Source organism: Ranitomeya imitator, chromosome 4 (assembly GCF_032444005.1).
Source record: "Ranitomeya imitator isolate aRanImi1 chromosome 4, aRanImi1.pri, whole genome shotgun sequence".
NCBI classification, from domain to species: Eukaryota; Metazoa; Chordata; class Amphibia; order Anura; family Dendrobatidae; genus Ranitomeya; species Ranitomeya imitator.
In genome coordinates this window covers 370,202,398-370,229,327 of record NC_091285.1, presented here as the reverse complement: position 1 = coordinate 370,229,327, position 26,930 = coordinate 370,202,398, and the positions used below count along the sequence as shown (strand labels likewise).

At 41.1% G+C, this 26,930-nt stretch overlaps 1 protein-coding gene across 4 annotated transcripts in view; it reads left to right on the top strand.

Annotated features, from left to right (window-relative positions):
- The window catches only part of CACNA2D1 (calcium voltage-gated channel auxiliary subunit alpha2delta 1), a 1,366,870-nt gene that overhangs the window by 947,716 nt on the left and 392,224 nt on the right, over window positions 1-26,930 (top strand). For all 4 annotated transcript variants that reach the window (XM_069765154.1, XM_069765155.1, XM_069765153.1 and 1 more), the window contains exon 10: window positions 3,660-3,759. In XM_069765154.1, the coding sequence (XP_069621255.1) occupies window positions 3,660-3,759 (100 nt within the window). The remainder of the gene's footprint in view (window positions 1-3,659; window positions 3,760-26,930) is intronic.

Here is a 26,930-nt window from a genome sequence, read left to right as displayed (position 1 = left end):
TTTTAATCTGGTCCAGCTAGTCCAGCCTTATCTCTAGGACATGTAAACTGCCCATCAGTTTTGATATCAAAGTAAGTAAATTAGTCTCAACAGCTCTAAGAAATTGTCTTAGTAATATTTGGAGATTGCGAAAGAAAAACCTGGAGACTGATGTTTAACGGGAATCTGTCAGTAGGAGCAACCTAAGCCATCTATAATGGGCTTGTACGGCATAGAAAGTTGAGTAAAACATTTTCTTGATGTCTCTGATCCAATGTCATATTGCAGAGAAATCCATGCTATTTTTTATATGTAAATGAGCTAAGATCTATAAGTCAGACATAGATCTCCTCAGGAATCTGCCTCCAGAGCTTATTATAAATGACACTGGCGTTAATAGAGTGAGACATGTAATGACTGACAGTCGGCTCTCTTGATTTACATAGATGTTAAAGAGAACCTGTCACCCCCAAAATCAAAGGTGAGCTAAGCCCACCAGCATCAGGGGCTGCATAAGCCCCTGATGTGTCCTGAAAGATGAGAAAAAGAGGTTAGATTATACTCACCCAGGGACGGTCCCGCGGCGGTGGGCATCGCGGTCCGGTCCAGCGCCTCCTATCTTCATAGGATGACATCCTCTTCTTGTCTTCACGCTGCAGCTCCGGCGCAGGCGTACTTTGTCTGCCCTGTTGAGGGCAGAGCAAAGTACTGCAGTGCTCAGGTGCTAGGAAATGTCAGAGAGGCCCAGTGCCTGCGCACTGTAGTACTTTGCTCTGCCCTCAACAGGGCAGACAAAGTACGCCTGTGCCGGAGCCGCAGCGTGAATACAAGAAGAGGACGTCATCGTAAGAAGATGGGAGGGCCCTGACCGGACCGCGACGCCCATCAGACTAGAACTGGACGGGGACCACCCCTGGGTGAGTATAATCTAACCTCTTTTTCTCATCTTTCAGGATACATCTGGGGGCTTATCTACAGCATTATAGAATGCTGTAGATAAGCCCCTGATTCTGGTGGGCTTAGCTCACCTTCGATTTTGGGGGTGACAGGTTCCCGTTAACAGCCCATTTACAGATTAATAAAAAATTGAATGTCTCTGAAATAAGTCACCAGATTGCAGATATCAAGGTATAATTTTACTCATCTTCCTGTGACCTACAAAGCACATATAGACAGCTTAGGAGGGTTGATCTCACTGACAGATTCCCTTTAATGGTTATTTCTTTAACTGGTCATATTGATCAGTGTAGATGATAAGTGGTCACCATTTTTTTTCATTTAAAGTTTGGTTATAAGTGATGCATGCAATATATCAGAGAAAGCATATTTTACACATATATGCTGAATATAATGACAATAGCAGATATTCTGCCACTAGAGAAAAAGACTTGGGGGATGTGTAAACTTTAAAACAGTATGTAACTGCTTTTAATAACCTCTTTCTGGCAATATTGGCAATGTTAGGAAGAATACAGTACATAGATTTACATGATGAAATGTGTGATATACAAGGTCACAATGTTATAAGTAATTAGTTTATAATTAACAGAACTGCAGCATATGTGGATTACTACTTTTAGTCAGTTTTTCTTTATTTTTTCTAATGATTCACTCAATATGATTTTTATCAATTAGCAACAATTTATAAGCTATGTTTTCAGGCTATGGGATAACAAATGCCAATGAGGTGGATTTTACATGGATGTAATTTTTTATAAGTGTATTTTACATTCTATACTACAGCCACAATTCTCAGACAACATGGTTCTACAAACTTGGCCTTCAAAACAAATGTCTATATTGATCTATGTCTGGTTTATTAAAAACCAAGGAAGGTTGATTTTATTTCTGTGTTACCTCAGGCAGGTTATACAAACCCTGAAATGCAGCTGTATCAATGCTCATGTTCAGGTGGCCTGGGGAATTCATTATTCTGCTCTAGACTACAGATCATCATTCGTTTCTTTGTGGACGAAATATTAGTTTCTTATTATTATACTTAAAGGAGTTGTCCAACGAACAAAGTATGTTTTAATTAATAGATCTTGGAATAATAATTTCTACAAATGGATGTGTTAAAAAATGTTTCTGTGATGAGATAATCTTACAAAGTGTCCCTGCTATGTACTGTGTAATGGTTGTGTCTGACTATGCAAAGCTGCGCCTGTTCATTTATGTTAAGTGAGTATAAAGGCGAGACAGCAGAGGCTTGAAGCTTCTGCTTTATGAGGTAAAACATTTCTGTGCCTGAGGTGACACATTTCCCTGTTTTATCACAGGGGCAAGTGTTTCTGCCTTTTCTACAGCCCCCTCAGCTCCGAAAACAAGTCAGTGACCTAGTGAATAAGCTCAGGGCTACAGATATGGCAGAAACACTTACTTCTATGTTACCTCAGGAGGAAAATGTGTCACCTGAGGCAGGAAAATGTGTTACCTCATGCAGGAAAATGTGTTACCTCTGGCAGGGAAATGTGTTACCTGAGTCAGGGAAATGTGTTACCTCTGGCAGAGAAATGTGTTACCTTGGGCAGGGAAATATGTTACCTCGGGCAGGGAAATATGTTACCTCGGGCAGGGAAATATGTTACCTCTGCTGTGAGCCCCTGCTGTTTTTTTTTAATTTATGCCAGAAGCTGGGGTATGTGTAAACCTTGAACTAGAGCAGCTCTGCATGGTCAGACACAGACTCTACACAGCACATAACAGGTCACATTTATAAGATTATCTCAGCACATGAACATTTTTTTCATACATCTAATTTTGGGGAACATATTATTATTATTATAACAGCTATTGATAAAAATGTACTTTGTTCATGGGACAACCCGTTTAAATAGGTAATCTACCTCTTCTCATGAATACATCCATGCTTCGATAAATTATTTAGTACATTAGTTTGCCATCAATGATGTAGCATCTTACTGTATAACCTAACATACAATGCCATATCTATCCCATGATGCAGAAAAATGTCTTGATTCATAAAACTTAGCACAGCACAAGATATCAAACAAGTCAAATTAGGTGCTAAGTTACTATTTTCTGCATTGTGATATCTTGCTGCCTCCGGGTATGTGTGTCAAGATAGGAAATGCAATATATATACATATGTATATTTGGTGACTGTAATTACTCAAAAAAGATCTGACCTAATATGTAACATGGGTTTGCTTGCATTCCATTGCCTAAAGATTCTTATGTTCTTTGGCATTTATTTATAGTTGTATATTTTGAGTGAAAAGTGAGAGATTGAGTCTATTAAAAGCCTGTCTTGGCCTCCATAGAGGACTCTTTGTTAGGTTAATGTCAGGGGAAAAAGCATCAAGCCTGATGGGTCTAGTAGATTGCTTTGTACTAAAAAATCTATTCTCTAGTTTGTCGCTTTGATGGAATAGATTGCATCTGATGTTTTAAATGGATTGAAATACTTTTATATTACTGAAATGTGTTTCATCAGCATTTGCAATGCCTCCTGTTTGAGCTTTGCCCTGAAGCAGACACACTGCCATTTAGAGCCCTTAAAAAGCCTATTATCCCAAGGAGGCAGAAATGGACATACATGGAGAACCAAGAAAAGCTTTTCAATTAATTTCATTGACATTGCACCTGAAACTGATTGGGATATTTCAGACTGATTTATTTGTGTAACCCCTGTCTCATTCTCATGTCTCTTTTTAAAGGAGCGGGAGTGTCAGCGGGCTGACGCTGAAGTTGATAAGAACCTCTGTGTCTGAGATGTTGGAAACGCTTTCAGATGATGATTTTGTGAATGTTGCGGCTGTAAGTAATGTGTTTTTGTAATGTACATCACTTAAAGTTTATGAACGTTGGTGCCGATCTAATGAAATTCATTATAGAAGTGGTGAAAACCAAATGACTGCCATTTCTTACCCCTTTGTTACGTCTGTAGTGGTGAATTAGAATCAACTGAACACAAGAGAGATGTTTCCACTTACCTGGTCATTTATTATCTTGTCTGCAATTTAATTGATTTAATCCAATCACTAGAAAGCAATGAAATATAAAGTGACTTATACTACTAACAACAGAACAATGACTGGGTATTTTATGTTTATTGACTTCCTTATATGATCTAAGAAGCCCCTCAGATAAGCGGTAAGCCAATGACATGTAAAGGCCCCTTCACATTAAGCGACGCTGCAGCGATACCGACAACGATCCGGATCGCTGCAGCGTCGCTGTTTGGTCGCTGGAGAGCTGTCACACAGACCGCTCTCCAGCGACCAACGATGCCGGTAACCAGGGTAAACATCGGGTAACTAAGCGCAGGGCCGCGCTTAGTAACCCGATGTTTACCCTGGTTACCATCCTAAAAGTAAAAAAAAACAAACACTAGATACTTACCTACCGCTGTCTGTCCTCCAGCGCTGCGTTCTGCTTCTCTGCTCTCCTCCTGTACTGGCTGGGAGCCGGAAAGCAGAGCGGTGACGTCACCGCTCTGCTTTCCGGCTCACAGCCAGTACAGGAGGAGTGCAGAGCACAGTGCTGGAGGACAGACAGCGTTAGGTAAGTATCTAGTGTTTGTTTTTTTTTACTTTTAGCATGGTAACCAGGGTAAACATCGGGTTACTAAGCGCGGCCCTGCGCTTAGTTACCCGATGTTTACCCTGGTTACCAGTGAAGACATCGCTGGATCGGTGTCACACACGCCGATCCAGCGATGTCTCCAGGGAGTCCAGCGACGAAATAAAGTTCTGGACTTTCTTCAGCGACCAACGATCTCCCAGCAGGGGCCTGATCGTTGGTCGCTGTCACACATAACGATTTCATTAACGATGTCGTTGCTACGTCACAAATAGCAACGATATCGTTAACAATATTGTTATGTGTGAAGGTACCTTAAGTATGATTTCTAAAAAAAAGTCTTATTCAATGACTCAGCCTTTTATTTTTTAGAAACAAATATAAGCCTGCATGGCAAAAGCAAAGAAAAGTAGTAAAATAGTAGGTAAAATAGTAATTAACTCACATGGATTGGAGACACGGCCATGAATAGAACCTGTATCCCTTTCTGGCACTGTTTACCAGAAATGTCAGTAATTGGCATATATCTCTAAGTTATCAATGAAAGAGAATGGTGTTTTAGGGATATTGTTAGAAAAACTAATTTCAGATCCTCTACTGGGGTTTTATGAGTTAGTACATAGGTGTTCTGTGTTTTGAGCTTGCAGGTGGTCATGAATTATTTGTACTTCGTACTTCTGGTATTATTACATAGTGAACGCTATAAATAACTATTTCTCAATAAAGGAATATTCACACGTTGTGTTTTTGCACTTTCATAATGCATAATTTTACTGTATCATCAACGGGAATGAGATGTCCACAATCTCTTGCACATGCTGCCTGTTTTTTGCTTGCAGATTTTAAGCAGTTTCAAATTTGCCATTGTCAATTCTTCCAGCATCTTTGCAATGTCTCTTACTTGTTAAAAAGCATAAAAAACGAGCATACAGTGGCATGTGGTTTGGGCACCCCTGGTCAAAATTAGGCTAGGTTCATATTGCATTAGTGCAATCCGTTTAGCGCCTAGCTCTAGCAGATTGCGCTAACGCAATGTTGTATTATGGGGTCGCGTTAAATGTCCCCGCTCTCGCAGATCTCCGATCTGCGAGAGCGGGGAACGGACCTCGGGTGCGCCGCGGACGCTGCAAGCAGCGTCCGCGGCGCGCCACAAAACACCGGCACATCGCCAGCGCGTGCCGAAAATGGCACGCGCTAGTGATGCGCGTCCCCATTGCTGTTAATGGGCGCGCTAACGGACGCGTTGCACGGCGTTAATTTCGCCGTGCAACGCTGTCCGTTAGCGCGGTCACATTAACGCAATATGAACCAAGCCTTACTGTTATTGAGAACAGCGACGCAAGTTGAGGATGAAATGGTTTCTAAAAGGCCTAAAGATAAAGCTGACACATTTTCTTTGTATTTTAGGCAAAAGATATATATTGGCATCTTTTATATTTTAAAAATTACAAAAATTTTCATCACCTGGCCTTTCCTAAAGTCTGAAACCTTGGTCAACATTATCTGAGCACACAAATCTCCAAGGGTGCTCAAAATTTTGCATCTGCCCATTTTTTTTTTCTAATTTTTAAATGTAAAAAATTGCAATATATATATATATATATTTTTTGGCCTAAAATACAAAGGAATTGTGTTTGCCTTAAGGCCTTTTTTAAAATCAAATAGTTTTTATTGAAGAAAATAAGAAGGATAACAATACATACATAGTCATGTATAAATATATCAGCAATATTACTTTTCTTACATTTTTAGTAATACAAGAAAATCCTCCCTTAGAAATTAAGAAAACCCTCCCCTAACCCCCCCTCGTCACGTTTACACGATCCATGTCCATATAATACAATGCCACACAAATTTCTATAACCCTAATATCCTGTCTTTGATGAGTTCCAGAGAGGCTAACCCAGGAAAGTCCAACCAATCCCCCATATATCCTCATAGTGATTCATTTTGCCTCTCTTCATATACACACTCCGCTCCATAAGTATCACAAAATTGACTCTGTTCACAACTTCCTTTCTAGTAGGAGGTTCTTCATCCAGCCAATGTAATATAATAGTCTTCCTTGCAACATATGGCATTTTGGCTATCTCCAGTTTGCTCAATTCGTCCGTCGCCACCCCGTCTACATGCCCTAAAATACACGTCAATGGGTCTCGAGTAATATTTATTTCCATCACTCTCTTTATCAAATTCAAGACCACTATCCACAATGCCTGCAATTGGGGACAGGACCATAGCATATGTAGCATATCCGCCTCATAGGCCTTTTAGAGATCTTAACTGTTCACGATAACAGTAATTTTAACCATGGGTGCCCAAATTTAACATGCCACTGTATTTTGCAGATGTATTTTCTCTTGCCAAAACTCTTTCAGTTGCAGTAGGATGTTTTGCTGCAAACATTGTAAAGGGTAAGAAACCAAATCACAATCCATAACTGAGTGTTCAAGCCAAATTATTGGCTAGTTATCCAGAATAGCTGAGCCAATATTATAAAATACGTTGTCCTTACTGCTTTATTTTCTCATTAGTGCAAACAGAACAGTCCAGTGTAAAAATGTTCAACTCCTTCCAATATATAATAATCCTCTGACTATCCAAAGGCATTGCAGCTAAGCTGTGGTATCACACAGTGTTTTAATTTCTTGATTTGACTCTGCAAAAACTCACCCTGGAAGAGGTGAGCACATCAAATATAATCGTACTTCCATGAGGAGTTTAGTAAGAACCATAACTCACAAAATAATGCCAAACCTTAATTTCAAAATATTTGGAAATTCACCCATTTGCTGCTTGTTGGAATGAATTAGAGATTTTATGTACAAGACCGTTCCGATAACACAATCCAGACAATATAGAGCAGTGGGTTTTATTTCTGGTATTTATGTCAGGGGATAAAGCATCAAGTCTGATGTGTCTAGTATGTACCAAAAAAATCTATTCTCTAGTTTGTCGCTTTGATAGAATAGATTGGTTATTATTAATTAAGCGCTATGACGCTAATCTATAATATAGTATATTGAGTATTTCATGTTCACATGTATTATCCAATATTATTTTTTAATGTAAAGTAAGTTAAAGGAACAGTATGAGCAAAACGCTGTGTTCTTCTTAGTGCAGGTCCAAACTACCTTACTCTCCTGTTGATGTTCTCTTTGTCCCTTTTGTCACGTACCACCCTTAAGGTCATGCAATAGGTACAAAACAGCATTTTAGTTATTCCTAGAATATCCCTTTAAAATGAGTTTTATTGCTTTTTCATGACTCTTATAGCACAGAATTAAGAAGCTTCAGGTGACAATATACAGAGGAGGAGGATACACAGAGTTTTCAATCCCTCTAAATAAGACTGATGTAAAGCAATCAAGACACAATCCTCAGATATCTCTTCCATCCGCTCTTCAGATATGCAGTCCTCCAATTGCTTACATCTATCTTGAGAATTAAGATAAAAATAAAAGTGGCACTACCAATCATGTTGTTAGCTGAACCCTACCTATCATTATTCATGGTCACAGCTAAAAGATTAGGATATACTTTCTTGCCGGTGAAGGCAGGAAAATGACACTGTGACTTAATCAGCCATATCAGGATTTATGCTGAAGCCTCAACGAACAAGAGGCTTAAATATTAATGTGCAGAAACACTTAAGTGCAGAGTTTTTAATTATATAAATGCATTTGTTTCTTGGTAAGCTGCAGTTCGTGAACCATACAGTGGCAATATAAATCACCAATGGGTTAACATGTCACATCTTCCCATCTTAATTTTCATGCCTGCTACCAAAACTGATGCTCTTTGCATGTGAATAGGAGCTTGCTGTTCGTAAATTTGCAAATGTACAAGAAGGACTGCCGTTCCTCCCAACTAATTCCTTTACATGCCTTGACTGCACAAAGTGGAAGATGACAAGGTTAAAGATTTGCTCCTAGTGCTTTAGAGTTTTTGATTTATATATATTTTTTTCTGTTATATCGGACACAACATTTTTTTTTTGCATCTGTGGGTTTATTTGTTTTGTTGGGTTAAATTTAAAAAAAAAAAAAAGCAAAATAAATCCACCATCCCATTCTCATTATTTATAGTTTAAAAGGATTGTTCCTCAAAGAAAGTACTCTTTGATCAACAGGTCTTGGATAGTTTCTATAATCGTTTCTCTGACTGTTTAAAAACTTGTTTTAGCTAGCAGTAAGCATCTGCAATCCCATGCTGTAATGTCTGTATACTCTCTTTTGCAGTTTCTTCTGCTCAGGAGCTGTGGTATATCCGACTTTGTTCCACATTTATAAGATTGTTGTTAGAGCTATTGGTTAAAATGTACTTTGCTCGTAGGACAACCCCTTTAACCCCTTACCGGCATCGGACGTACTATACTGTCCGATGCCGGCTCCCCTGCTTTGATGCACCAAAGCCGGGACATGTCAGCTGTTTTGAACAGCTGACATGTGCCCGTAATAGGCGCGGGCAGAATCGCGATCTGCCCGCACCTATTAACTAGTTAAATGCCGCTGTCAAACGCAGACAGCGGCATTTAACTACCGCTTCCGGCCGGGCGGCCGGAAATGACGTCATCGCCGACCCCCGTCACATGATCGGGGGTCGGCGATGCTTGTGAATGGTAACCATAGAGGTCCTTGAGACCTCTATGGTTACTGATCGCCCGTCGCTGTGAGCGCCACCCTGTGGTCGGCGCTCACAGCACACGTGCAATTCTGCTACATAGCAGCGATCAGCAGATCGCTGCTATGTAGCAGAGCCGATCGTGCTATGCCTGCTTCTAGCCTCTCATGGAGGCTATTGAAGCATGGCAAAAGTTAAAAAAAAAAGTTTAAAAAAATGTGAAAAAAATAAAAAAAACATAAAAGTTTAAATCACCCCCCTTTCGCCCCAATCAAAATAAATCAATAAAAAAAATATTAAATCTACGCATATTTGGTATCGCCGCGCTCAGAATCGCCCGATCTATCAAATAAAAAAAAGTATTAACCTGATCGCAAAACAGCGTAGCGGGAAAAAAATTCGAAACGCCAGAATTACGTTTTTTTGGTCGCCGCGACATTGCATTAAAATGCAATAACGGGCGATCAAAAGAACGTATCTGCGCCAAAATGCTATCATTAAAAACGTCATCTCGGCACACAAAAAATAAGCCCTCAACCGACCCCAGATGATGAAAAATGGAGACGCTACGAGTATCGGAAAATGGCGCAATTTTTTTTTTTTTTTTTAGCAAAGTTTGGATTTTTTTTTCACCACTTAGATAAAAAATAACCTAGTCATGTTTGGTGTCTATGAACTCGTAATGACCTGGAGAATCATAATGGTAGGTCAGTTTTAGCATTTAGTGAACCTAGCAAGAAAGCCAAACAAAAAACCAATGTGGGATTGCACTTTTTTTGCAATTTCACCGCACTTGGAATTTTTTTCCCGTTTTCTAGTACAAGACATGCTAAAACCAATGATGTCGTTCAAAAGTACAACTCGTCCCGCAAAAAATAAGCCCTCACATTGCCAAATTGACAGAAAAATAAAAAAGTTATGGCTCTGGGAAGGAGGGGAGCGAAAAACGAACACGGAAAAACGAAAAATCCCCCAGTCATGAAGGGGTTAATTGTATAAGGCTGTGACAGTTATTGACAGATAAATAAAGAAAATTTAGTTTGATAGTGAGGAGTTAGTAAAGTTATACACTGAGCAGAGCCGATAGAAAACCAGGTATAGTTTATTCCCATCTTCATGCATAGGAGAGTTAGTGAGCTATGAAAGGCCAAGAGAGGAGATTAAAGGGACTCTGTCAGTACAGAATGACTGTTCAAACCAAGTGCACAACCGCTTGGTGCGTCATGGCAGGGTTAATAATTTAAATATACCCTACCACCTAATTTTTTCCCATCTTTCTCCAGCCTTCCCTGGCTCTATGAAGCCAAAGCTGTCAATCAAAGAAGAAGCAGGGATGTAGATTGAAAGAAAACCTTTGTACACTGAGCAGCGGGATTTAGTTGAAAAAAGATGAATACTTGATGCAGAGAGTGGATTATCAATGGTTACGTTGACGTCCCTCATGATGAGAGTGGGAATGTCACAGTATAGAAAGTATGGAAGCCAGGTGGCAAAATAATCCAGCAACTGGTTGGTTTTGCCTGGAGGCTGATACACAACCACCACTCACAGTGAGAAAAATTTGTATAGTCTAACTATGTGGACCTCAAAGTCAGGAAACATAAATGAGGGTGCAGTGGGATAACTTGGAAAGAACATTGTTATAAAAGGAGCTTCCATCTTGTCTGCTCTCAGGTCTAGGGGTATGTGAAAAATGTAACCGACCACACAAAAGATCAGCAGCGGCAGTGGTGTCCGACTGCTGGAGCCAAGTTTCAGTGAAAGCCAGAATGTTAATGCAATTGGAAAGGGAAAAGTCATGGAATTAAGGGAAGTTTGCTATACCCTGACCCTGAATGTTAATAAGATTATCAGTGTTTCCATGTGCAACAGGAAAATAGTTCTAATTACTAGTGGAAGGAGTGCAAACGTTAGGGGAGATGTTGCCAATGGCAGGAGAATAATAAAGAGGTGGTTCAATGATTTATGCAAGCGTTTTGTGTGCTGTATGGTGGTAGTGGATGGTTTGAAGTGTTTCGGAAATGTGTTAAGATTAAGAGCAGGAGATATGTACATGAGAGAGGGGAGGAGAGAGGGACTGATATAAAGAGAGTGCACAGAATGTGTAAAGCTTAACAGATGTTGAAGAAAGAAGCAGCTAAAACATAGATGAAGCAATGAGTGATGAAACTATGTTATGCAGCACAATTGAGCAGGAAGCTTGCTTGTTTGAATACAGCATATCAGGGGTCCCCAACTTGTGGCTCAGGCCCATGATGTGTGTTTTACTGCTGCTTTTCGGCTTGGTACATTAGTACTAGGTCTAGTGAACGACTATGAAAAGCAGGTCTCCCGCTGGTGAATTTTGTGAGTAGCCCTGCATAAAAGTGCAAATCTGAATGTGCATATTCTGGCCTTGGGGATGCAAACTGTCAGAGGAAGTGTTTGAAGCTGGATACAGCAGTGTGGTGGGAATGATTGATGCAAGAATACTGAATAAGGGAATTGTGGGAATATCTGAATGTTGGTACACTACCTTGGTGTTTCTGTGGAAAAGCTTTGACTGTCATTACACCAGTAATGGGTACTCTGTATGTAGCTACTGTGAGGGGGGCAGAAGCTCAATGTGGCTCGCGGATCTCTCTTAGACCTAAATGTGGCTTGTGACCCTCTCCCAAAGCTAAATGTGTCTCTCAAGGTCAGAAAAGTTTTGGACCACTGCAGTATATCTTGCATAGCTTACCTGTCTCCTGCCATGTCCAACTGCTATTTTTAACTGCATGCACTTCAACAATATTGCACTTAGAAATATTTTGCACAAGTGCACCCAGCACAACTTTCCGTAGGTCAGATGTCATATGTAACAAAATATTCTGTTTCAGTTTGTACAAGTAGGCTGCATGCTTACTTTCTTCTATTTTCACATAATATTCAATAATATGCTATCAAAATTATGTGATAGACCTTAATTGAGTTAAAGAAATGCATAGTTCATGTATTTAACAGAGGAGTTCCACCTTTTTGCTAACCTCTTCCTGCAAATCCAGTCTTCCTGCAGCTGGTTGTACAGATCCATCTTAAGGATGGCATGGGCACAGGAGTTGTGCCAGTGTTAGGGTATGTGTCCACGTTCAGGATTGCATCAGGATTTCGTCAGGATTTTATGTCAGTACTAGCTGAAGAGCCCGGCGTTGCCTGGGCATAGTAAATATCTGTGGTTAGTTATAGCACCTCACTTCTCTTATTTTCCCATCACGCCTCTCATTTTCCCAATCACATCTTTCATTTTCCCCCTCACATCTCTCATTTTCTCCCTCACACCTCTCATTTTCTCCCTCACTCCTCTCATTCCCCCCTAACACTTGTCATTTCAACCTCACATCTGTCATTTTCTGATCACTCCACTATTTTTCCTCACTTCTCTCATTTTGCACTCACACCTTTTCATTTTCACCTCACACCTCTCATTTTCACCTCATCACCTCAGTATATACATGTTTGTCATCTCCCTTATATATAGTATACATCTGTATGTCAACTCCTGTATATAGTATATACCTGTATGTCATCTCCCCTGTATATAGTATATACCTGCTGTGTGTCATCTCCCCTATATATAGTATATACCTGAATGTCATCTCCTTCTATATATAGTATATACCTGTATGTCATCTCCTCCTGTATATAGTATATACCTGTGTGTCATCTCCCCTGTATATAGTATATATCTGAGTGTCATCTCCTCCTGCATATAGTATATACCTGCATGTCATCTTCTATATATAGCATATACCTGTATGTCATCTCCTCCTGTATATATATGTACCTATATGTCATCTCCTCCTCTATATAGTATATACCTGTGTGTCATCTCTCCTGTATATAGTATATATCTGTGTGTCATCTCCCCTGTATATAGTATATACCTGTGTGTCATCTCCTCCTGTATTAGACCTCGTTCACACGTTATTTGCTCAGTATTTTTACCTCAGTATTTGTAAGCTAAATTGGCAGCCTGATAAATCCCCAGCCAACAGGAAGCCCTCCCCCTGGCAGTATATATTAGCTCACACATACACATAATAGACAGGTCATGTGACTGACAGCTGCCGTATTTCCTATATGGTGCAATTGTTGTAGTTTGTCTGCTTATTAATCAGATTTTTATTTTTGAAGGATAATACCAGACTTGTGTGTGTTTTAGGGCGAGTTTCGTTTGTCAAGTTGTGTGTGTTGAGTTGCGTGTGGCGACATGCATGTAGCGACTTTTGTGAGATGAGTTTTGTGTAGCAACATGCGTGTAGCAACTTTTTGTGTGTCGAGTTACATGTGACAGGTTAGTGTAGCAAGTTGTGTGCAGCAAGTTTTGCGCATGGCGAGTTTTGCGCGTTGCGAGTATTATGTGTGGTGCCTTTTGAGTATGTGCAAGTTTTGTGTGAGGCAACTTTTGCATGTGTTGCAACTTTTGTGCATGTGGCAATTTTTCCGCGTATGCAAGTTTTGCGTGTGGCGAGTTTTTCATGAGGAGAATTTTGCACTTGTGGCGAGTTTTGCAAGAGCCTAGTTTTTGCATGTGGCGAGTTCTGCACGTGGCGAGTTTTGAGTGGCGACTTTTGTGTTTTGACTTTTATGTGGCGAGGTTGGTGTATTTGTGGTGAAATGTGTGCTGAGGGTAATATGTGTTCAAGCACGTGGTAGTGTGTGGCGCATTTTGTGTGTGTTCATATCCCCGTGTGTGGTGAGTATCCCATGTCGAGGCCCCACCTTAGCAACTGTACGGTATATACTCTTTGGCGCCATCGCTCTCATTCTTTAAGTCCCCCTTGTTCACATCTGGCAGCTGTCAATTTGCCTCCTACACTTTTCCTTTCATTTTTTCCCATTATGTAGATAGGGGCAAAATTGTTTGGTGAATTGGAAAGCGCGGGGTTAAAATTTCACCTCACAACATAGCCTATGACGCTCTCGGGGTCCAGACGTGTGACTGTGCAAAATTTTGTTGCTGTAGCTGCGACGCTTCCAACACTTTTCCTTTCACTTTTTCTCCATTATGTAGATAGGGGCAAAATTGTTTGGTGAATTGGAACGCGCTGGGTTAAAATTTCACCTCACTACGTAGCCTATGACGCTCTCAGGGTCCCGACGTGTGACTGTGCAAAATTTTGTTTCTGTAGCTGCGACGCCTCCAACACTTTTCCTTTAACTTTTTCCCCATTATGTAGATAGGGGCAAAATTGTTTGGTGAATTGGTACGCGCGGGGTTAAAATTTCGCCTCACAATATAGCCTATGACGCTCTCGGGGTCCAGACGTGTGACTGTGCAAAATTTTGTGGCTGTAGCTGCGACGCCTCCAACACTTTTCCTTTCACTTTTTCCCCATTATGTAGATAGGGGCAAAATTTTTTGGTGAATTGGAAAGCGCGGGGTTAAAATTTCACCTCACAACATAGCCTATGACGCTCTTGGGGTCTAGACGTGTGACTGTGCAAAATTTTGTGGCTGTAGCTGCGACGCCTCCAACACTTGTCCTTTCACTTTTTTCCCCATTATGTAGATAGGGGCAAAATTGTTTGGTGAATTGGAACGCGCGGGGTTAAAATTTCGCCTCACAACATAGCCTATGACGCTCTCGGTGTCCAGACGTGTGACCGTGCAAAATTTTGTGGCTGTAGCTGCGACGGTGCAGATGCCAATCCCGGACATACACACATACACACACACACACACACACACACACACACACACACACACACACACACACACACACACACACACACACACACACATTCAGCTTTATATAGTAGATTTGTAAGCCAAAACCAGGAGTGGAACAATTAGAGGAAAAGTATAATAGAAACATATGCACCACTTCTGATTTATCAGCCACTCCTGGTTTTGGCTTACAAATACTGACATAAAATCCTGACCAAATCCTGATGCAATCCTGAACGTGGACACATGCCCTTATTCACAGCAGAAGCCAGCTATAATACTCCACCTAGGCCTCTGCTATGTGGGCTGAGACTGGATCTAGCTATGATTTCAGTACTTTTACCCATAGCATACTGCTGTCTAGACTGACAGCATCCTCTGAGGAGCTTGACAGAGGGAGATTTCTTGTTGTCTAAAAATGCTACCAGCAAAAGGTACAGATTTAGAACAATGTATTAATTGTACAGTTTTGGGCACCAGTGCTCAGGAAGGATATAATAGAACTAGTGCGAGTACAAAGGAGGGCAACAAAATTAAGAAAGGGGATGGGGGAACTACAAAACCCAGAGAGATTAGCAAAATAAGGATTATTTAGTCTAGAAAAAAGACGACTGAGGGGCGATCTAATAACCATGTATAAACACAAATTCTCACGGCAGGGTATACATAGAGAATAAATCAATCCAAGAAATATATCACAAAAAACAGAAATTCCACAGTCAAATCTACTATGTATGCCAATATGGACAAAATAACGGACAACTCGGCAATTTATAAGCAATAAAGAAGAACAAAACAAACCGAACTCATGCCCAAATGTGTCTGATTAAATAATAATGTTTATTAAGAATAGGATACACCAAGTAGGGGGGGGGGGGGAAGGATACCAAAAAAGAAGGGCACTACACCAGGAGATATAAATGGATTCTTAGGCTTTGTGCACATGTTGCAGATTTTTCATGTTTTTTTTCTAGTTTTTTCGCTATAAAAACACGCATACATTATGCATCCCATCATTTAGAAAGCATTCCGCAATTTTTGTGCGCATAAGAAGGAAAACACACAGCAAGTCAGCAGGATCTAGGAGCAACATGGCAGATGTGACAACCTACATGGTGAGCTGCAGCATGTGCTACATGTTCACAGATCGACCAGAAGAAGAATCAAATTTCACCTGTCAGAAGTGTAGACTAGTGGCCCTTTTAGAAGAAAAGGTGCGGGGTCTGGAAGAAAGAATAGCAACTTTGAAACTCATCAAAGAGAATGAAGACTTTCTAGACAGAACAGAAGCATCTCTACTGGTCACAGAAGGTGAAAAAAGTGTCAGAGAACCTCCAAAAGCAGATGAGTGGAAGCATGTGACCAAAAGAAGCAAGAAGACCATGGAGAAATCACCAACCACACAACTAAAGAACCGATATCAAATCTTTGTAGAGGATGAAGATAGCACACCTAAGGATGAAGCAATACCAGCAAGCAAAAAAGAAAAAGGCACACAGCAACAAGTGACAGCAAAAAGTACAGCCAAGAAGCAACGAAGAGTGGTGGTGGTGGGAGACTCACTACTGAGAGGCACAGAAGCAGCCATCTGCAGACCGGACATAACTGCAAGAGAAGTATGCTGCCTTCCAGGTGCGATGATCAAGGATGTGACCGATAGGATACCAAAGCTCTTTAGCTCCAAGGACGTCCACCCATTTCTTCTGATACATGTTGGCACCAATGACACGGCAAGGAAGGACCTACCGACAATCTGCAAAGACTTTGAAGAGTTGGGGAAGAAAGTAAAGGAACTGGATGCACAGGTAGTTTTTTCTTCTATCCTTCCAGTAGACGGGCATGGCACCAGGAGATGGAACAGGATCCTTGATGCAAACAACTGGCTAAGACGATGGTGCAGACAACAAGGATTCGGATTCCTGGACCACGGTGTGAATTACTTGTACGATGGACTCCTCGCCAGAGACGGACTACACCTCAACAAACCTGGGAAACACACATTCGCCAGAAGACTCGCTACACTCATCAGGAGGGCGTTAAACTAGAAGAAGAGGGGACGGGAAGAAAAACATTAGACTTGAACAAAGAAGATCCTGGAAAACATACTCAGAAGGGAGGTAAGAACATTTCTAAAACAATCCACAGTGAGGAGATTGGAACAAAACAAAATCCTCTAAACTGCATGCTCGCAAACGCCAGAAGCCTGACAAACAAGATGGAAGAACTAGAAGCAGAAATATCTACAGGTAACTTTGACATAGTGGGAATAACCGAGACATGGTTAGATGAAAGCTATGACTGGGCAGTTAACTTACAGGGTTACAGTCTGTTTAGAAAGGATCGTAAATATCGGAGAGGAGGAGGGGTTTGTCTCTATGTAAAGTCTTGTCTAAAGTCCATTTTAAGGGAGGATATTAGCGAAGGAAATGAGGATGTCGAGTCCATATGGGTCAAAATTCATGGAGGGAAAAATGGTAACAAAATTCTCATTGCGGTCTGTTACAAACCCCCAAATATAACAGAAACCATGGAAAGTCTACTTCTAAAGCAGATAGATGAAGCTGCAACCCATAATGAGGTCCTGGTTATGGGGGACTTTAACTACCCGGATATTAACTGGGAAACAGAAACCTGTGAAACCCATAAAGGCAACAGGTTTCTGCTAATAACCAAGAAAAATTATCTTTCACAATTGGTGCAGAATCCAACCAGAGGAGCAGCACTTTTAGACCTAATACTATCTAATAGACCTGACAGAATAACAAATCTGCAGGTGGTCGGGCATCTAGGAAATAGCGACCACAATATTGTACAGTTTCACCTGTCTTTCACTAGGGGGACTTGTCAGGGAGTCACAAAAACACTGAACCTTAGGAAGGCAAAGTTTGACCAGCTTAGAGATGCCCTTAATCTGGTAGACTGGGACAATATCCTCAGAAATAAGAATACAGATAATAAATGGGAAATGTTTAAGAACATCCTAAATAGGCAGTGTAAGCGGTTTATACCTTGTGGGAATAAAAGGACTAGAAATAGGAAAAACCCAATGTGGCTAAACAAAGAAGTAAGACAGGCAATTAACAGTAAAAAGAAAGCATTTGCACTACTAAAGCAGGATGGCACCATTGAAGCTCTAAAAAACTATAGGGAGAAAAATACTTTATCTAAAAAACTAATTAAAGCTGCCAAAAAGGAAACAGAGAAGCACATTGCTAAGGAGAGTAAAACTAATCCCAAACTGTTCTTCAACGATATCAATAGTAAAAGAATAAAAACTGAAAATGTAGGCCCCTTAAAAAATAGTGAGGAAAGAATGGTTGTAGATGACGAGGAAAAAGCTAACATATTAAACACCTTCTTCTCCACGGTATTCACGGTGGAAAATGAAATGCTAGGTGAAATCCCAAGAAACAATGAAAACCCTATATTAAGGGTCACCAATCTAACCCAAGAAGAGGTGCGAAACCGGCTAAATAAGATCAAAATAGATAAATCTCCGGGTCCGGATGGCATACACCCACGAGTACTAAGAGAACTAAGTAATGTAATAGATAAACCATTATTTCTTATTTTTAGGGACTCTATAGCGACAGGGTCTGTTCCGCAGGATTGGCGCATAGCAAATGTGGTGCCAATATTCAAAAAGGGCTCTAAAAGTGAACCTGGAAATTATAGGCCAGTAAGTCTAACCTCTATTGTTGGTAAAATATTTGAAGGGTTTCTGAGGGATGTTATTCTGGATTATCTCAATGAGAATAACTGTTTAACTCCATATCAGCATGGGTTTATGAGAAATCGCTCCTGTCAAACCAATCTAATCAGTTTTTATGAAGAGGTAAGCTATAGGCTGGACCACGGTGAGTCATTGGACGTGGTATATCTCGATTTTTCCAAAGCGTTTGATACCGTGCCGCACAGGAGGTTGGTACACAAAATGAGAATGCTTAGTCTGGGGGAAAATGTGTGTAAATGGGTTAGTAACTGGCTTAGTGATAGAAAGCAGAGGGTGGTTATAAATGGTATAGTCTCTAACTGGGTCGCTGTGACCAGTGGGGTACCGCAGGGGTCAGTATTGGGACCTGTTCTCTTCAACATATTCATTAATGATCTGGTAGAAGGTTTACACAGTAAAATATCGATATTTGCAGATGATACAAAACTATGTAAAGCAGTTAATACAAGAGAAGATAGTATTCTGCTACAGATGGATCTGGATAAGTTGGAAACTTGGGCTGAAAGGTGGCAGATGAGGTTTAACAATGATAAATGTAAGGTTATACACATGGGAAGAAGGAATCAATATCACCATTACACACTGAATGGGAAACCACTGGGTAAATCTGACAGGGAGAAGGACTTGGGGGATCCTAGTTAATGATAAACTTACCTGGAGCAGCCAGTGCCAGGCAGCAGCTGCCAAGGCAAACAGGATCATGGGGTGCATTAAAAGAGGTCTGGATACACATGATGAGAGCATTATACTGCCTCTGTACAAATCCCTAGTTAGACCGCACATGGAGTACTGTGTCCAGTTTTGGTCACTGGTGCTCAGGAAGGATATAATGGAACTAGAGAGAGTACAAAGGAGGGCAACAAAATTAATAAAGGGGATGGGAGAACTACAATACCCAGATAGATTAGCGAAATTAGGATTATTTAGTCTAGAAAAAAGACGACTGAGGGGCGATCTAATAACCATGTATAAGTATATAAGGGGACAATACAAATATCTCGCTGAGGATCTGTTTATACCAAGGAAGGTGACGGGCACAAGGGGGCATTCTTTGCGTCTGGAGGAGAGAAGGTTTTTCCACCAACATAGAAGAGGATTCTTTACTGTTAGGGCAGTGAGAATCTGGAATTGCTTGCCTGAGGAGGTGGTGATGGCGAACTAAGTCGAGGGGTTCAAGAGAGGCCTGGATGTCTTCCTGGAGCAGAACAATATTGTATCATACAATTAGGTTCTGTAGAAGGACGTAGATCTGGGGATTTATTATGATGGAATATAGGCTGAACTGGATGGACAAATGTCTTTTTTCGGCCTTACTAACTATGTTACTATGTTACTATGTTACTATAATGCGTTTTTTCCACGAAAAAACGCATCGCGGTAAAAAACACAGCATGTTCATTATTTTTGTGGATTTTTTGCAGATTTCCCACTATATTATTGCATTGGGAACCTCTGGAAGAATCCGCAAAAAAAAATGCACCAAAAACAAGGTATAAATGCAGTAAAAACACGAGAAAAACACACAAAAATGCATGTGGATTTCTTGCAGAAAATGTCCTGTTTTGCTTAGGAAATTTCTGCAAGAAATCTTGAACATGTGCACATAGCCTTACAATGTTTTGAGGTGACTACATGATGATAAATCGATCACAAATATAAATAAATACATAAGTAAGTACATACATGGCACCAAAAAAAGAAAATAAATAAAAGTAAATAAATAAGAGTAAATTGCACAGGAGTGATGTATTAAATATGGGTATAAGTAAGGTGCAGGTGCAGAGAAAACTTTAGGTTGGGATTACATAACCAATAAATGCTCTAAAAATAAAGTTCATATAGTGATTGCAGTTAATGAGTCATTCAGCAGGGGTGTATATAGGGTTCACCATAAAGATAAGGTGCAAGTGCAAAATCACTGTAAGGCCGGGATCACACATGCGAGAAACACGTCCGTGTCTCGCATGTGAAATCCAAGCTCTGGCGCCGGCACTGTGGAGCGGAGCGTGCGGCCGCAAAGCAACACATGGAACTGCACACTCCGCTCTGGAGTGCCGGCACCAGAGCTAGGATTTCACATGCGAGACACGGACGTGTTTCTCGCATGTGTGATCCCGGCCTTAGCCAAAATGGCAAAGACTGGTGAATGCTCAAAACATCAAGTGCATATTATTATTATTATTTATTGTTATAGCATCATTTATTCCATGGCGCTTTACATGTAAGGAGGGGTATACATAATAAAATCAAGTACAATAATCTTAAACAATACAAGTCATAACTGGTACAGGAGGAGAGAGGACCCTGCCCACAAAGGCTCACAATATACAAGTGCATATAATCATTGCTGCTGATAATAAATCATAATGTGATAATGGCCACTAACACAATAACCTGTGGATGATGTAAGAACCGTCTCCTGGATGCGCCCGACCCCGATATACTTATACATGGTTAATAAACAAAAACAAAACAAACCGAACTCATGCCCAAATGTGTCTGATTAAATAATAATGTTTATTAAGAATAGGATACACCAACTAGTGGGGGGGGGTTACCAAAAAAGAAGGGCCCGCATCAAAGCGGGAGTTCTGACCTTGGACGTACTATCCCATCCGAGGTCAGAAAGGGGTTAAACATTTACATTCGAGAAATCAAATCAATAAAAGGATGCCTCATGTCAGATTCAAGACATGGCAAACAAGGCTCACCACTGGTAAAGGTAATAAGAGGAAGGCTAGGGAGGTGTACTAAGATGAGTATAAAAATCTCTGTAAACAGATAAGACTGACCAATTAATCAAAAAAGTGTCTGTGTGCATGTTAACTTAGTTATAAGCAGCATTAGCAGTGAAAGGAAACCAAATGAAAGAAAGGGGCATATTGATTTTTATCTCAGTGGTAAGCCATGTATTGTCGTGTCTCCCACCCCAAAGCGCGTTTTGCTTGTTCTTGAATCTGACATGAGGCATCCTTTTATTGATTTGATTTCTCTAATGTAAATGTTTAAATAAAATTATTTATTAATATACGCACTCCTTTTCCCTTTCTTCTGTTGTGAGGGTATGTTAAATATACCAAAAAGGAATAGTTGTGAAATTATTAAAATCACAGTATCGATAGACATGTTAATGATGAATATATGCACTTACATGCCTTGGCATGCTATTAGGTTATTATTGGTTAGACCTGGCAGATTCCTTTGCATTTACTGACCACTGACGTACCACATGTAACCGATGGAAGATAAGTTCGGAGACACTGCATGTCACGTTAGCATGTTTAGGCAACAGTAGTATGTTTAGGCCATGCAGGCTGCTACCAGTAGCACGAGGAACATGTGACCTGTTGTTAATGTTGTTAAAGACAAAAGGGGTCCAATTACCATACATTATGCCACCCAACACCACGGTCTTAAGGTACCATCACACTCAGCGATGCTGCAGTGATATAGACAACGAGACGACCTAAACTAGATCGCTGCAGCGTCGCTGTTTAGGTTGCTGTAGAGACGTCAAACACAGCAGCTCCAGAATGATGCAGGAGCGATCCAGTGACGTAACGGCGACTCACTTCTCATTCTCGCCGGTTGTTGCTCCATGTAAAACGTTGCTGGCGTCGTTGCTTTTGATGTCAAACATGACGATACACGCCGACCGGATGACCAAATAAAGTTCTGGCCTTCTAGCTCCAACCAGCGATGGCACAGCGGGATCCAGATCGCTGCTGCGTGTCAGACACGAGATCGCTATCCAGGACGCTGCAACATCACGGATCGTTGTCATTCTCGTTGCAAAGTTGCTGAGTGTGATGGTACCTTTAGAATAGGACTCGATTGGTTTTCCCTCATAAAAGCCTTTTTGTCCACATGCTTTCCATACCAATCTTTGGCCTTTGCATCCAAGAGAAATGAGAGGCTCATTGCTGGAGAGTATACAATATTTCAATTCCAGCCTTCATTTCCACCCTTCTCTGCAACATAATGGCATGATGCCGTGAAGTCAATGGAACACCTTCGTGTGGTAACGTACACCATTTTAATTTGTGGTGTTATAATGTTTGGTAGCTGGACACCTCTATTCCAGGTACACTAACAGCTCAGAGTCACTGGCAAATACAGACAGAAAATGGCCCCGTTGCAAGAAATGTATATGGGCCCTTTGCAGTCCAAGAGCTAATAATAATGCACAATTTCACTTGTTTTAAAGGTGGAAATGGGCCATTTTACATATTGTCCACTTTTGCACCTGCACAGGTTGCACCAATGATATATCGAGTCCTGCTCGGGGTTACCACTGGTACAGCCATTTCTTTAAAGTGTCCCAGGAGCCATTTTTCAGCACAACTATAAGCTAGACCGCATGTTTCCTGCACCACTGTGAGCAGCCTGAAAGTCCTAAATGTGCAACCATGGCCTGCAACAACTCAGGACTAAAGATGAGTGAACCCAAACTTAAGGTTAGGGTTTGTACCAGACAGTAAAACGCCAAACACTGACTTCTCACGGAAATCCATTGAAATGTTCCGGGAGAAATCCATCGCAGAGAGAGAGAGAGATCACACTCAGGTTATTGTTCCTATTGTTTTCATGAATGTGTTTTGTACTATTTGCTTAAAGAACATTTTGTTCTAATTTTTCTTCACTGTATCATTGCTCTGCCCCCCCAGCTGTACATGGATAACTATGTACCAGAGCTGTCTTCCAAGGTCACTCATATTCAGTACATTCACCTTGCTTAGAACAGAAATGAATGACATCTGTAAACAAATGTATCTCATTGTTCAATAGCCCTGACTGCTAAAGATGAAGAATGCTTCATGTTTCAATGTGAATAATAACGCCGCTACAAAAATACCACAATGCTTCATTCCATTGTAGGAGATGTTGAACCCACATACTGAATAGTGATATTCGATCATTAGAATTAATTCCTGAATAAAATGATTCTCTCTGAAAAAGCTTTTCATTTTTTTACTTTTTACTAATGCATAACTGAGGCTTTTCAAAAAGTTTTCAAGCATAATGTGTAACTGTCAGCTGTACACTTTAGTTTGTTAATTTTCAAGAATATTCATTATGCAATATACTATAAGGCCTCATTACATTTTTTTCATGTGAGAGAAAAACTGACCGAATTTCATCAATCATTTCAGTCAGAGTTTCATCCTCATTTTAACAGATTTTGGTCTGTATTTCATCAGTTTTTCTTGTACCTGAAAAAAAATTCTCTATTCTTTTCCCGTCTAACACAGTGTGGTCCAATTGTTTCATGAACCTGTTGACTTACATTGCCAATTTTGATCTGATGCGCAAAACAAAAATCAGACATGTTTCCTCAATTTTGCACGGTCCATTCTGTCTGCAAAAATTCATGGACATCAAAATGGCCCCATTCACTCTTATAAGTACAAGTGCCATCCATTAAAATCATGGATAGCACTTGTATGCAAAAAACGAACGTCTGAATGAGGCTTTATAGAAATTCCCAAAATAGCTTAACCCCTTAACAACCGTGGGATTTTCCGTTTCTGTGCTTGTTTTTTGCTCCCTGACTTCCCAGAGCCCTACCTTTTAGATTTTTCTGTCAATATGACCATGTGAGGGCTTGTTTTTTGTGAGACAAGTTCTGCTTTTGAAAAACACCATGAGTTTTACCATATCAAGTACTGCAAAAAGGAAACAAATTCAAAGTGCGGTGAAATTGCACAAAAAAGTGTAACTCAACAACTGTTTTTTTTTTCTTTTTTTTCACCATGTTAACTAAATGCTAAAACTGACCCGCTCTTATGATTCTCCAGATCATTGCGAGTTCACAGATATCAAACATGTCAAGGTTCTGATTTATTTAATTGGTGAAAAAAAATCCAAAGCTTGCAAAAAAAAAAGCATTATCTTCCAAGACCCGTGGCGTCTCTATTTTTCAGAATCTGGGGTTAGGTGAGGGCTTATTTTTTGCATGCTGAGCTGATGTTTTTGTTGATACCATTTTGATGCAGACACGATGTTTTGATTTCCTGTTATTGCATTTTATTGCAATGTTGCGGCGACCACAAAAAGTAATTCTGGCATTTTTGTTTTTTTTCTCTCGTTACGCCATTTACCAATCGGATTATTTTTATATTTTGATAGATCGGGCGTTTCTGAGCTCGGCAATACTGCCATTGTAGATAAAATGATCGTTTGCTATAGCACTGTCTACAGGGCGACGCTCATAGCAATCCGGCAATGGCAACAACAGGGGTTTCCGGCAGACCCCGAGTTTTCATGCCAACCCATCCGCAACTCACGGTCATGTGACACAAGCACCGATGGGCGGGGTTTGTGACGCACTTCTACCAGAAGCATGTTAAATGCTGCTGTCATAGATTGACAGCGGCATTTAACATGTTAACAGCCGCGGGTGGACCGCAATTCCACCGCTTTCAGGAAAGTTATGAGATCTGGCACAGTTTTTATTATTTTTTTTATAGAAAAAAAGCAAATTTTGCTTTACTCACCCCACTTGGGTTCGGCTCTGTGTCCCCAACGCTGCATTCACTGATGATCCAGTGGCGTGCCACCAATATATGCAGACCATACGGACATTATTGGGGCCCCCTCCACCCAACATCCCTGATCATTGATGTAGATACAGTTGAACTCAATAATGCAAGAGGGAGTCATCTGTCCCCTCCTCCATCATTTTCCCTGTGTGTTTGAGCTCTTATGTGTCAGCACTGTGGGCGCTATGACATCAGCACATTGCTCTCACTGTGCATTGCTACAGACAGCACGCTGCAAAGACATAGATTTTTTTTTAAATCATTCAATGAATACATTGTGAGGACAAATATACTCCTTGAAGGGCAATGTGGGGGGCAATTATACTGTTTGGAGGGCTATGTGTGGGGCCATTATACTGTTTGGATGGTTTTGTGGGGGCAGTTATACTGTTTGGAGACCCATTATACTGTTTGAAGGGCTGTGGGGGGCCACATATTGTGATGAAAGACTGTGTCTGGGCCATCCCACTGTGTGTGAGGAACTATGAGGTCCATAATACTGTGTGTGAGAAACTCTGTAGTACATCATACTATGTTGGGGTGACTGTGGAGGCATTATACTGTTTTGGAGTCACTATGGTGTATGAAACTTTGCGGAGGGTACTATAGAGAAATCATACTGTGCATGTGTAGGAATTCATTGTGAGGGTATCATCCTGTGTTTGGGGGGCACTTTCATTGGTATGATTCATTGAAATCATTATGGGAGCCATAAAAGGGGTATCTTAGTGCATTGTAACACTAATTGGCTTCAATAGGAGCAAAATTAGTTTGCAGGGTTTGCAAAGTTGAGAGATATTGTTAGGGGTCGAGTTCCCGCTTCTGCACAGGGGGAATCTCGGGCCGCTTCTGCTGCGGTCTCCCATTCCTCTCCTGCCGCAGGTAAACCTGCTCAGTAGTGTTGAGCGATACCGTCCGATACTTGAAAGTATCGGTATCGGATAGTATCGGCTGATACCCGAAAAATATCGGGTATCGCCGATACCGATGTCCGATACCAATACAAGTCAATGGGACATCAAGTATCGGAAGGTATTCTCATGGTTCCCAGGGTCTGAAGGAGAGGAAACTCTCCTTCAGGCCCTGGGATCCATAGGGATGTGTAAAATAAAGAATTAAAATAAAAAATATTGATATGCTCACCTCTCCGGCGGCCCCTGGACTTCACGCTGCTAACCGGGAGGCTTCTTTGTTTAAAATGCGCGCCTTTAGGACCTGGGAATGACGTCCCGGGTTCTGATTGGTCGCGTGCCGCCCATGTGACCGGCACGCGACCAATCAGAGGCCACGACGTCATTCGCAGGTCCTCAATTCCTAGAATTAGCAGTTTTGTGAATGAGAATGACGTCCCGGCTTCTGATTGGCCGCGTGCCGGTCACATGGGCGGCACGCGGCCAATCAGAAGCCGCGACGTCATTCTCATTCACAAAACTGCTAATTCTAGGAATTGAGGACCTGCGAATGACGTCGCGGCCTCTGATTGGTCGCGTGCCGGTCACATGGGCGGCACGCGACCAATCAGAAGCCGGGACGTCATTCACCGGTCCGAAAGGCGCGCATTTTAAACAAAGAAGCCTCCCGGATAGCAGCGTGAAGTCCAGGGGCCGCCGGAGAGGTGAGCATATCAATATTTTTTATTTTAATTCTTTATTTTCCACATCCCTATTGATTCGATACCGATACCCGATATCACAAAAATATCGGATCTCGGTATCGGAATTCCGATACCGCAAATATCGGCTGATACCCGATACTTGCGGTATCGGAATGCTCAACACTACTGCTCAGCAGAGACGACGGTCCTTGCGTCTGGCTC